Source organism: Python bivittatus, unplaced genomic scaffold (assembly GCF_059951505.1).
Source record: "Python bivittatus isolate LINGU-HERP-01145 unplaced genomic scaffold, Pbiv_v1 ctg000410_np1212, whole genome shotgun sequence".
Classification (NCBI taxonomy): Eukaryota; Metazoa; Chordata; class Lepidosauria; order Squamata; family Pythonidae; genus Python; species Python bivittatus.
This window is the reverse complement of record NW_028277067.1, coordinates 1,851,823-1,865,481: the sequence shown is the minus strand read 5'-3', so window position 1 is coordinate 1,865,481 and position 13,659 is coordinate 1,851,823. Positions and strand designations below refer to the sequence as shown.

The 13,659-nt window shown below is 37.2% G+C and overlaps 1 protein-coding gene across 2 annotated transcripts in view; it reads right to left on the bottom strand.

Moving 5' to 3' along the window:
* FAM171A2 (family with sequence similarity 171 member A2) overlaps positions 1-13,659 on the bottom strand; it is a 44,979-nt gene that overhangs the window by 13,290 nt on the left and 18,030 nt on the right. For both annotated transcript variants that reach the window (XM_088143348.1, XM_088143347.1), the window contains exons 2-3: positions 10,091-10,318; positions 2,262-2,354 (exon numbers count right to left, since the gene is read on the bottom strand). In XM_088143348.1, coding sequence (XP_087999474.1) covers positions 2,262-2,354; positions 10,091-10,318 — 321 coding nt within the window. The remainder of the gene's footprint in view (positions 1-2,261; positions 2,355-10,090; positions 10,319-13,659) is intronic.

Here is a 13,659-nt window from a genome sequence, read left to right as displayed (position 1 = left end):
AAGCATTTGAAGCAAAGAATACCTTGTTAAGTATAGAAGTTAATGTTTTGAAGTTGTGTGGCAGCTAGTGGCACAGGTTTGTGTGGGTGAAAGAATGAGTTCAACTAAAATCAGCATATCCTAGAAGCTAATGTTGCATGGTCAGGGAAGAAATTGAAGGTGAAAAGAGGTTGGAAATTTCATTAAGACAATGATCCAAAATATACATCCAAACTGTGAAGCGCTTACAGGAAAGAAAAATAAAGGTTTTGAAATAGCCTTCATAGTTACTGGACTTGGATATTATTGAAAATCTTTGAGGAAATCTCAGACATGCAGTATTTGCAAGGGGATCTAAGAATATTTCTGAGTTAGAAGAGTTCTGCAAAGAAGAATGGACAAAAATTCCAAAAACAAGGGAAAAAAGGCTACAGGCCACTTTTGGAAGTTGTTACTTCTGCCAACAGAGGTGTTAAAGGTATTGACTATAAGGGTGTCCAAACGTCTGCACCTGACATATTCACTGGTGTTGGGTTTTTTTTTTCAAATTTTGAATCTGTAAACAACTGCACATAAATAGTAAGTATGCATTCAAATTTGCACAAACAAGTCATGTTTAATTTTCTAGGATGGAGAGATTGGGTTTATGTCGATTCATTTTGTGATTAATTGAAACATACAATTTAACAGAAATACCTAAACTTTTGCACGCGCTGTATCATTTTCAAAACAGCCACCCTCATTTTTGGTTCCACATTTGTTTCTGATCAATATTTGTTCTTTATAAGCAGCAACTATAGAAAATCCTTACACACACAAATCAATTGTTGCAGATGGAATCAGTGTGCTGATAAACTTCTTTCTTATTTTGTTGTATTCATTTTGCACATTGTTCCAAAATTCAGGAAGAGATGTTGTCAAGAATTTTATTTTCAAAGTAGTGTCAGAAGAGACATCAATGAATTGCTCCTTTTCAGTAGTATTGAGTGCAGAAGTTATCAGCTTAGCACTGAATGGGTTCGCTAACTTCATTAATACATACTGTTCTACAGACATTCCAAAGACTAGAATTTACAACATGCCACATTGCTGAAGATGCTGGAGGCAGACAAATATTTCCAAGAGAATTTAAATCCAGTTATCAGTTATTGGTATTAATAGGTCATCAATATGTAATAATAGTTTATCACATGTCTAAAAATGATATAAGTTATTATACTCTGAAGAAATTTGAGCTCTATTTCAATTGCATTAATTGTATTAAAACCCCAATCCATGAAAATACATTATGTTTTAAGCAAATGTCCTATAACTTAGTAATTTAAAGAATACAATTTTGTTAGCAGTTTATAGAACTTGTGTGCCTAAGAAAATGAAGCTGGTAGAAAACCAATTTGTAAGCTTAATAATACTGAAAACTCTGAACTTGACTACTTAATTTAATTTTTTATTGAAAAAAAAGTTTTTGAAGTTTGGACCCTCCTCAAAGTTACTCACAATCCATTGTGGGATCATGACTCATAGATAGAACTATCTGAGGATTATCTGAATTCTCAAAAAAAAAAAAAAAGAATTGGGCCCAGATAGACAATTAAGTATCCAGAAAAATCTTAGGTTTTGATCTAAATCTGAATAGATAGGTTTGAAAGTAGGCATTCAAATCACAATAGAAATTGGGCTCACAATAGTTTCCTAAACCCAAGATGCGACTCCAATATCTTATTTAGATCTTCACCATGGATAACCAGACAAGAAAATATGCAAAACAAGCATCATGACTAATTTGTCCAATTTATGGAGGCCCCTAACACAGTGGATAAGCAGCAACTGATAATCTCCCATGAAAAGCATCTCAAAGCATTCACCACCTTCATTTTATCATCCTCCACATTGCCATCATGTGGGTTCCTGTCTGTATCAGGACTCACTGCAAAATGGATAAGATTTCAACTCATTTGCTTATGATTCTAGTAAAGGCCCAATTTGCTCCTCCCATTACTTAACCCAGATGAATAACTCATATCTTGGAAGATTTTTATCCCCAAAGTTGCTGCAAAGGCACATGGTATACCTTGATGCTGATGTTTTTTTTGTATAGGTTGGTATTGACTTCTATGGAGGTACAGAGCTTGTAGAGACAAAGAGCCTGGGTCCCACCATGTTTTCTATTGTTAAGCAAGTTCTTAATAATTAACATAAATAATAGACAACTTCAGTGACTTATTCTGAGTCCCACCATCACAACTTCTGCATCCCAGTGATTATGGGATCTTGGGACTTACCTGGAGAACCAAGAAGGATTTGTATCAAGTCATCATAAAGGATAAGTGTTGCAGGGCGCTCTGGAAGCAGATAGAGACTTACAGAAGCATAGACTGTAAGGGGAAAAAAAACAATTAATATAACATTCCTTTTTCCTTAGAAGGAAGTTGGAGGCTAACACTAACATACAACCTGACTTTTGAGGCATACTAGAAATAAGGGAGTTCTGCTGGGGGCAGATAACAAAAAGAAAATCTGACCAAATATATGAGGAAGTGTGCATGCTTTTCTAGATTGCGATCTTATCTTTTGCAGTGGCTCAAGTGAATTATCACTATTCAAACAATAGATTGAGCATCCAAATCTATAAGAGATAACTTCTGGCTTCAAGCTGCTAACTGCCTTTCATTTTCTTCAGAGCAATAATCCCTAGGAGCAATAATTTCCAAAGCAGGGACATCCAGGAGGAAAGGAGAATTAATGATGTCAAAAGGCAGGAACAGCCAGGTAATGAAATCCCCACCCCCTTTTAATATGTACTGTAAAAAGGGGCAGGGCTTCTATTGCCCTGTTGTGACTGTCATTTTGACACTGTTGTCAAACAATGCAGCTGCCCTGTTCTAAAAGCAAAGCACAATTTATTGGTTCAAACAACACAGCAAATGTTAATTTTATATCCAACCTTTCAGGATGAAATACTAGCAACTAGCAAAAACTATGGCAACAAAAACCAGCTGAGATAATTCCCAGTTTTAGTTTGCTGTCCAAACCATGGATTACTAATTCAAACATTATTATCCAAGGTAATTCAGCTTTTTAAACCAAGGTTTGATTTGATATCTAATTGAGGCATTATGTATATCCATCTATTTTATTAGTACTTACCAGAATAGGAAAGGTTGGCTTCCTGTTTTTTTTTTTCCTTAAATAATTTTTCTCAGTCTAATAAATTATTTACAGATCCAATAATTTAAAATAATTTACTGATCCAATAAACTGATGGTAAGGGGAAAGCTTAATGGAAATACAATGGGAGAGTGGGAATATTGATTGTATCTATAATAGATTCTGAATATTCTATTCCAATATTTTATTTATTCATTATTAAATTTATATGCCGCCCATCTCCCCCAGAGGGTGACAATATAGCAATTGTATAATGAGTCAGCCCAGATTTTAATCAAAATTTGCAAATGGATTTGAAAAATGTGATTAAGACAATTTCCCCAATAATGTCTTACAGAGTCTTTCTAGTACTGTATCACCCTGCCATCATGCATGGGTTAAAACCTATCCTCATTAATGTTATATAACTACAATGATGGTTGGATGATTCCAAAACACGCTAAAAATCACTAGTGGGGGAATGAAATAAATTTGGCTGTGCTTAGCTTTAGTCCCAGTGCAGATATAATACTATTCAAGAATAGAGCTGAAGCAAAGAAGGAAAAATGAAACTTGAATAGGAGAGGGGTGGGGAAGAAATGTGTGACCTTGCAAGTAACTCCTAATCTCTTATTTATAGTTTTCTTCCTGTCAAATTTCTCCACTGGGAACACTCATGACCCTATCCTTGGACCTCTGCTGTTTTGTTAAAATATGTGATACACATTTTCATGGAAAAAAGCTAGGATGTCAAAGAATTTGTTCTTGGTTTATAAATCCTGGCTTATAAAAGAAGCAATGTCAGGATTTCCAATTCACATTCAGGCAAAATTGTAAGATTTCAACTTCTAATTATTGAGAAGAGCCAACTAGGAGTGAACAATTTCACAGTTGATTTGTGGTGAATGAGTATTCCTGCAGTATTATTCCATGTAGGAGTAACATCATAAATGATGGCTTTTAGTGCAACTTCAATTCCAGTGATATTCAGCCTTATTTCTACAGCGAAATATCTACTCTCCATGCAAACCTGCATCTTCAGTTGCATGCGAGATATTTCCACTTTTGTTTGATCAAACCTCAAATACTCAAGACTGAACCTCTCAGCTTTCTTCCAACACAAAGACCAGAATCACTGTGAAAGACTGCCTCCAAGGCCCAATCTGATTACACAGTCCAAAAGATACCATGATTAGTATTAAGCTACTGAGAGGTCCAGAAGTAGCAGAGTTGCAGTTTCAATATCGTATCTTAATTGAAAATCCGACTGAAATGGATTCAGATAATAAGAACCACCTAGATGCATCTGGAGTTGCAGAGCCATCACTTTCTCAGTTACCTTTTCCAGGAAAGAAATGTTCGAGACTACCTTATGACTGCACGGAATTCCTGGATTGTGAAAAATGTTTTTAATACATGTCTTGAAGGAAGCATTGATACCTTCCTTAATCATTGGACGAGTACATCTTTCATAACCTATTAATAACTTCATGTTCAACAAACTGAAAAGAATTCATAATTGCAAGATGAGTGATTGCTGAAATTAGATCCATATGTCATCCTGTCCCAACCTGAGGTGGAACTGACTGAATTTATCCATGATTGGTCACAACTGTTCCAGCTTGTTTCCCTGCAACATTTTGGTTAAAGAGTTGTCTCATAGTTCAGAAAAGCAACATCAACCTGTTCTGAGGAGATATAGCAAATATACAAAGAAATATACACTCATTGTCACCTCTGTTACCATAATATAGGAATTTAAATGGACCTTACTCCTAACTCAATTTGATCTGTCTCAAGAGTCCTCCATTTCTAGCTGATTTCCCATCCACATTCAGCTTACTAGTAAAGGAGCTGATTTAGCTCTGCAAGGGGGAAGAAAGCATTTAGGAGCAATAGTGTTACTCATCTGTGCTATCTCTACATTCCACAGATCAGGAAGCACTTCAACAGTAGTACTGACAAATGTGATGGTAAATTCCCCAAGTGCATGCAAGAAACCATCTGGATCCATCGAATACCAGGGTTAAGCCCTTTTAATCAATACCTTCAGAAGTTTGTACCAGCCACCAATTTAAGACTGATCAGGGAGTAATTTGTCCATGTTAGAAGTCACAGAAAGCTGTGCCACATTCACATTATCAGCTCCACACAAATAGAATGCCAGATCCAGGGTGGTTGTATGCATGGGGCCAGATAGCAGCTAGGATATGGTTGTCATGGAGGACATAAAATCCTAAGACACTCCTGACCGGGCAAAGTCAAAGTGGACATTGAAATTCACTGACAAGGAGCCTAGGGTAAACCAGCATCAGAACCAAGATTAACTCAGCTAGCTCAAGAAAAAGTTTGAGGATGGATGGTACATTAACAATATTCCTACATAGTCCCAGCCACCCAAATGCAGTAGCAAAGACTTAAAACTGGCAGACTGTCACATGCTGCAACTGATTAGTAACATGGAATTCCTATAGATCATGACCACTTCATCCCCACATCCTCCAATCCTAACCTGGGAGAAACTGCTGGAAGAAATAGGTTGCCTGGTCTCTCTCTTCTAGTATTAAAGCCTGGATAATTGATGTTGTACTGAGCTATCATTGAAGAGAAGACTTGAACAAGATGGCAAGGAGTTCCAGAGAACACATCAAGTACTCACAGTCTATAAGTAGCCCAACCCTTTTCCACTGGAACACTACTATTAGAACAGTGTTACACATATTTTGTAAAACTGCAAAAGAAGACTATTACATTACTCAATGCACATAATTTAATCGTAGAATACATCCAGTGATGGATGTTTTCTTTTGTCTAATAATGAAAAATACTTGTCTTTGCATGTTCAATCATAATTATAAATCATACCATTATTTTTCCTTTTTTATTACAACAACACAACTGAAATACAAAAGATCTTCAACTACTTTATTGTATAACTCAGTTGAAATTCACACAACATGCTAAGATTGGTTGGTTTTAATCCTGGTCAATTTTTGTGTGGCTTACTCAATAACATGGTCATTCTAAGTTAGAATCAGTCCCCAGTGAATTCCAAACTATACTGGGTTAGTTATAGGTTCCTGGTCTTAACCCAACCAGTTTACTTGCACAGAGATGAGAACTTAGATTGGTCCTACAGAATGGAGCTTCTCTAGGCAGCTTCTTGAGGTTTGGTTTGGTTTTTTTTACCCCCACAATGACCAAAGGAAGTAACACAGATATAGAATGGGATGCAGGAGTTGGCTGAGTCAGTCTCTCCATGGTGACTCAGTTCAGTTACAATTACTGACCAGGAATGCAACAGCATAATAAAACTGATAAATAGAGCAATAAAATACAAGTACTAAAATGCTAAAAGGTTAGATACTTAAAGCTAAACAAGTAAATTATAACATTATTTTGTGCATAAATTACTAAAATTCTAAATGATAAGTACAAGGAATACTTCAAAAAGTTTATTATTACAGTCCATGGTGACACTAACCCTGCTTAGACCACTGTGGACCCTTATTTTATTTTTTATAATGTGTCTGTGTATATCTGTATCTGTATCTATCTGACAAGCTTAAGACTGCCTTCATGCCTGCTGCTAGCTACAACAAAGCAAAGCATTTACCTAAAGGTAGTGGCAGTCTGAATCAATAGTTGCCTTCAAAGTTTAGCATCTGCTGCTTAAGACAGCAGCAGCAGCAGCTTACTCTACCTAATGTTAGAACTCATCATGCATAAACCAGGATAGTCACAGAATTGTTATGAATTCTGGTAAAGAAAGGGTGATTAAAAACTCAATTCAATTTACAACATGCACTCCCCCAAATTTGGTCAATTATGATGCTATGGTTCTGTTCTCTGTTCTATACCTAAGAATCCAGATACAGAGATTCCACTGGGTGATCTTCTCTAAAGACTATGATTTCAACAGATCAGTGGAAAGCATTTTTCCACCCAGTTTACTGTTAAGTGTTGCAATTGCTTCAATGTCTTCCCCATCATAAAAGAAAATTACTTGCAAGTGCCATAGCTGTAATAATTTATTATAATTAACCAATTCTGCCATTTGGATTTACACAGTTACTTGGCAACACTTCCTATTAAAACAAAATGCACATAACATAGGTGAGTGTGCATTAGAAGGACACAATGACCCTGGTAATAAGGTCATTTTATTGACCCACCTTGGGGTTTAGAAACAGAAGTCATAGTTGGCTTTTAAATAGCTACTGTCGATAGTTTCTGACTCTAGGCAGGAAGTAGGAGGGAATCAGCAATATATAGATATCAGTGCTTCTGTACACATTTTTTATACTGAGGACATAAGTACAAACCTAAATGCAAGCACACTATGGTTCAGAAGACAACTGAATTTGTTTTTAAATTGATATGTAATCCTAGTTTAAAACAGTTAGCTGCTCATGTCTCTTCATCAGTGATTCACATAACTGGGACAAAAGCTACAATTTGGGAAATGCAGAATCCCCATCAATTTCCAGTAGGAAGCAGTTGGTATTCTATATACTTTGTGGCACAAAATGACGGGCAAACATCCGGACATTATTGGCCCCTGTCCCATTGACCAGTCAGGCAGCAGTGAGCTTGGCTTCAGTGCTGCAGCCAAGCAGCATTGAAATAGTGTAGCGTATGACTGCTAAGACTCAGCCAGTGAGTTCTGTAATGGAGAGGCTTACTTTTTTGCCTGCCCTCTCTCTCAACCCCTTTTCTTTTTTCTTTTTAATATAATTTCATTGAAGAAATTTTTAACAAGGTAAAACAATACAAATATTAGAAAAGAAACAAAGAAAATAAAGAACAGAAGAAAGAAAATAGAAAAAGAAATAGAAAAGAAGAAAGACAAAAAGAAAAGATTATAAGGAAGCGGCTTCTGATCTTTTTGACAGTGGTTATAAATGCATTTATAATTTACCCCCTCTCTCTAAGGTTACAACATAATTTCCTTCTTTCCATAAGCTACCCTTTCTAATCTTCAAACCCATAAATCACAAGTTCATTTTGCTCTTTTTTCAGCAAAAAGTCCATAAGAGGTTTCCAGTCACTATAAATGTAGTTGTTGATCTTTCTCTAATCAAACAAGTTAATTTTGCCATTTCTGCTTGTTCTGTCAACTTTCTTTTTCTTTTTTCTTTTTCTTTTCTTTTCTTTTCTTTTCTTTTCCTTTCTATTTCTATTTTTTATTTTTTATTTCCTATTTTTCTATTTTCTTTCTTCACTATTTATTATTTTTCTTGATATTTATTTTCTTTTATGGTTTTTACTTTGTTAAAAAGTTCTTCAATAAAAATTATGAAAGAAAGAAAGAAAGAAAGAAAGAAAGAAAGAAAGAAAGAAAGAAAGAAAGAAAGAAAGAAAGAAAGGAAACCAACCAGTTAAGTGTTCTCAAATCCACCGAGTTGTCACTCTTGATTTCAGCCTAACTGGAAGCTGATAGATTTTAATTTCATTTAGAAAAGGGTTCAAGCTTTCTTGACAGCTACCCTTTTCTGTTCTCAGCAATATGGGTTAGTTGCAGGGGTGTCCACAGTAGGTTGAACAATGTAAAAATGGCAGGCACAACAAGGCAATCAGAGGAGCATCCTTTTTAATGTGAATCACCACACACATGTAAAAAAGAGCAGGGCTTTGATCACATGGTTACACCTACCATTTTCACATCACTGACCTCCTGCAGATACTGCTGGTTAGTTGCTGATGCTATTACACACTTGGTAAAGGAATGAAAGTTTGCACTTGTTCAGATGCACACACTATTTATACTGGGGTATTTTGTAACACAGGACTGAATCCAGGCCTGGAAAATAAGAATAAGTTATGGATACATTCCCTAGTAAACTCTTGTTCAGAATAGCTTGGGAATGGAGTCAAGGCCACATGAGATCTGTCTCAGCCTACTATTGGAGCTCAGCACAATTCTGCTTCAGACTATACTGGCTGTGATGTTTTATGTGTGCCCTCAAGTCAGTCTTATGACTGAATCCATTCTCTTTCTCCTCTTCTCTACTTGTTAATACATACTGATATTTAGGAAAAACCACTATCAATATCAATCTCTTGACTCTTTGCAAGCTGCCTTCCAGTAAATACTAAGGCAACAGCAATCTCAACCTAGGTCCAGGCCATTTATGTCCAAGCCAGATGACAACATACCACTATACAACCAGCTATTTCTCACCGGGATTGCCAACTATCTAATTATGCAACAATTAGTTGCATATTGCAACTAATTATTTAGTTGCATATTCCTAGGGCACTCCAGATGATGAACAGGGATGGAAAAACACTTGCTAAATTGCTCTCTGTATCTTCTGTTCTTATTGGCTTAGGTGGTTTTAAAGAGATATTAGACATGACCATGGAAAATAACTCCATCATCCATGATCACTAGCCACAATGGCTACATGACATCTATAACTTCTAACATCTCTAAGGCAGTATTTTGCAGCTGAAGATGCTGACAGCAATAAAAGGGAAGCTATTGCCCTTCAAAGGCTTCCCTAAAACATCCAGTTGGTCATTATGGGAAGCAGAATGCCAGACTAGATTAGCTTTGGTAAAATCTAAGCTCCCCTTTTCTTATATTAACACACTTCTCATGCAACTTTTTGAAAACCCACACACCTTGATATGAAATTCAGGTACACTCAATGAAATATAACTTTGCAAATATTGGGAAAACTGGCCAAAGTTCTGGGATAATGCCATTGTCTCCAAGAAAGGATTGTTTAAAATATCTGCAAAATATTAAGTACTCTTATTGTATTGAAGAAAAATATGCTACTTTCTTATTCTACTTATTAAAGTTCATAGAGTTTGGATTTTCTTGCAACACTGGAAAGTGTCTTGATAATAGATACATCTTTTGTTATCTACCCATGAGGTACCCACCACACACCCAGGCCTCTGTAATTTCTCAGTCACCAGGTTCTTTCAACCAATGATTGACAACACTCACGTGGTAGTTTGTTGACACGCCAAGGAACAGAGTTTGTAACAAAGCCACGCTTGGAGGCCATGACAAGGACCCAGGTGCCCAAGCGATAGCTGATGGGGAGCATGCTGATACCCTCATGATCAGTGGTGCCTGAAGCCAAAGATGTTTGGTTGCCATACACTTCCACCGCTGCCTGGGAAAGTGGGGATAAATCGCCATTTTCGTACACTTGGACTTTGATCACCACCTCTGTAGGAGAGAGAGAGAGAGCATAGAAGAATACATTAGGATACAAAACTTCCACCCACTATCACGGGATTTGAATATTTATGCATTTTTTCATTATTCTTTCCAATCTTCCTTGGTAGTCATATTGCCAAATCCAGTTGTTAGAGATGTAGCAAAAATGCAGCTGGTTAACAGTAATATGGGACATTCCACTTCCATTCCATCTCTAAAGCTTCTATGTTCTACTTCCTTTCTATCTATGGTATTTCATCTGTTTTTTAAAAGTTGCTTCCTATTTGGCTACCCAATAGCAATACATCATCTGCTTCTCTAGCATTTGCCAACAATACTCCTCCTATTGTTTCTGGGACTAAATAGGATATATTTTCTCAGATAATACAATCTCACTTCCTTCATTGAAACTGCTCTTCTATCAGCATTTTGTGGCTGTCATTTGCACATTTTAAATATTTTGGAACACCGCAAGGAGTCAGGTATTGATTTGGTATGTCTCATAAACAAGCAATTTATAGTAAGAATAGACTTTGAGCTTCCTTCAGACTCCAACTCTGACTACCGTTTTTTAACAGTGGTGCTCTAAATGGTTTAAATGCAGTAAGTAAACTCTTCTGCAACCTCAAGAGGGGGAAGAGTGATCACAAATCAAAAATGGATACTCAAGCCAAAACCAATGGATTTTCTAAAACAGACTATTCTCTTCCCATGCCTTAACATAATCAAGAACTAACATAAAGAAAAATTACTTTAGACACAGGAGAACTCAAACAAACAAACAAACACCTGGAGCAGAGCTAGTAAGAAAACATCATAAATAAAAATAAAATACTCAATTGTTCTATTTCCCCAGTACATGTTTTGTCTCATTGCATCTCTTGCCGTTCTTTAGTGCTCTACAGATCAGGCAGGACTGGTTCCCATCAACCCATTTCATTCTAGTCTTATATAAATATGATGATTGGTCACACATGGCAAAGGTCACTCTGCTGGCTGGTTGCCTAACATATTCTTCCCATCCTGTGTGCAAACGGAAAGATGATCTCTCAACAGAGACACTGATTCAGCTCCATTTGGCTCTGAATCTCAGCTCCCTGGGGACAAGACTTCAGCTGGAAGGAAGTCACTGGATCAAGGTGGACCTGGGACAATCATTGCTATAGAATACATTCAAATGTAGTTAGCTCCAGAACCTTTTGATCGACAAGTCTTGTAACAGATGTAGTTAGCTCCAAAGGAACAGGAAGCATGATGTGTTTTTCCAATATTACACATCTAACATAATAATCTTCCCTAATATGATGCTTCTAGATGTTCTATCTTATCATCTCCCAGTCAGACTAGACCCAGAATGCCTATGAGCTAGATCCAGATGAAAGCTGCAACCCAGTAACACTTAACAACACGTAATTTAATGCCATTAGTAAACAATGTTGATTTTCAGAACAATGAACAAAATAAGTCCCCCCAGATGAGTTTCTGGTTTCAATCAAGGAAAATAAATTAGTGCTCTTCCAGATGTTGCTGAACTACAATTCCCAGTAGCTCCACCAAATGTGCTCAGTTATGAGAGATGGGAGATATAATTCAAGAACATCTGGAGGGCCATAGGTTGTCCATCCCAGGTCTACATTTTGTGTCAGAAAGGGCTGAATATAGTAATATGGGGAGGAATAATGCTCACATATAGTCATAAGTATTTACATTCATTTTCAACAGAGCTGAAAAAAAAATGGGCTAAAACACATAAAAGATTTTTATCAAGAGAGACTAATGAAGCCATACAGCTGCTCTGCAAAATGGTTTCAGGAATAAGAGGCAGCCAGGGGAACTGGTGGACTCATTTAGGCAGCATGAGATAATCCACTGTAACCAATCCTAGATCTAGGTTTTACTTTGAGACAGCTGTTTTCAGTAACCATCTAAAACCACTGCATTGATTGTTTTGATTCAGCTTGAGGGTAAAGCCATTCCCAATGTTAGCAAATGCTAGGGCTCACTGCAGGTAAAACCAACTGCCAGGGATATAAAAAAATATCAAGATGGCAGCTGCAGCTGCACAACTGAAGCCCCACCCATTTTTTACATGTGTGATCTGTACTCACAGGACTGCCTTCTTCTCCCTGTATTGACCTGACCTACTGAAGCATTGAGGAGACACTCCTTGTGCTGCCACATTTCTCGGAGACAAGGGGAACTGAAGCTAGAAGGCGCTATTTCTCAGCAGCAGTGATAGTGCTGTGGAATGGACTCCCTGCAGAGATCAAGCTACTCCCCTCCTTGAAGGCTGTCAATAGGTTGTTAACCACTGAGCTTTTCTAAAGAGTGTTCCAACGATGTTCACCCAGTGTGCCCTCTCTTTTTTACTTTCTATTTTTGTTATTTTTATGGTAATACTGTAGGTTGGTTGTTTATTTTATGATTTGTTTTTGATATTTTAATCATGACATGGATGTTTTCATTTTTTGCAGATTATGTAAACCTCAGGGGTCATCAGATGGAGCCAAGATATAGATTTGGTAAATAAAACTTGACAATCTCTTGTAAATCCCCCAGGGTTTACCCTGGAGAAAGGAATAGGCAGGGTGCCTTGACTTGGCTGCACCCCTTGAGACTTTGGCAAGCTCCAATGTGATCCCTGTTAAGAACCGCAGTGCATGGCATGCACGGTACCTACTAGTAAGTTGTGTCAGCAACTCTGCTGAGAAGAATCCAGTTCTGTGCCCCCACCCCAAACACCTGGCAACTTCCCACAGTCGAAATGCTTGTGCCAGCCCAGCCTCCACCATTTCTGAGACTACACTTCCATCACCATAGCAACAGCCTCATTTGTCCTACAAAGTATTTCCCGCCCTTCAAGTTACACTTAGGTCTAGATAGCAGCATAAGCATTTTTTTTTTTTTTGTACCCAACTACTGTCAATGTGAATAACCTCTTTTTTATTACTGGAATTTGTTGCCATGGGAACTGCATCCAAGAGCAAGGCCTAAGTCACATCTTTCAGCAGGCCCTGGAGTAACCATGGTGTAGAGCAGTAGTTTCCTTAGCCATAACTGCATAATTTTGTTTACTGTTTCACACTTTTTAATTATTTTGTGTTCACAGTGGGTAGGTGAGATAAAAAAGTAGGCCCCTCCCTTCCCCATTATATGCTTACAGATGAAAAAAGATGTCTTTTCAGAATGTACAATGCTGTAATCTCCCCAAGACTTTCTAATTAAGACTGAATTATTAAATCAAATAATAGAGCCACCATATGTGGGCTGTAAAATCCAGGTGGGTCCTAGATGGCAGCAGAAGATTACAATTTTCTTCTCCTCTTTGCTTCTACCTACTGTTCATCTGC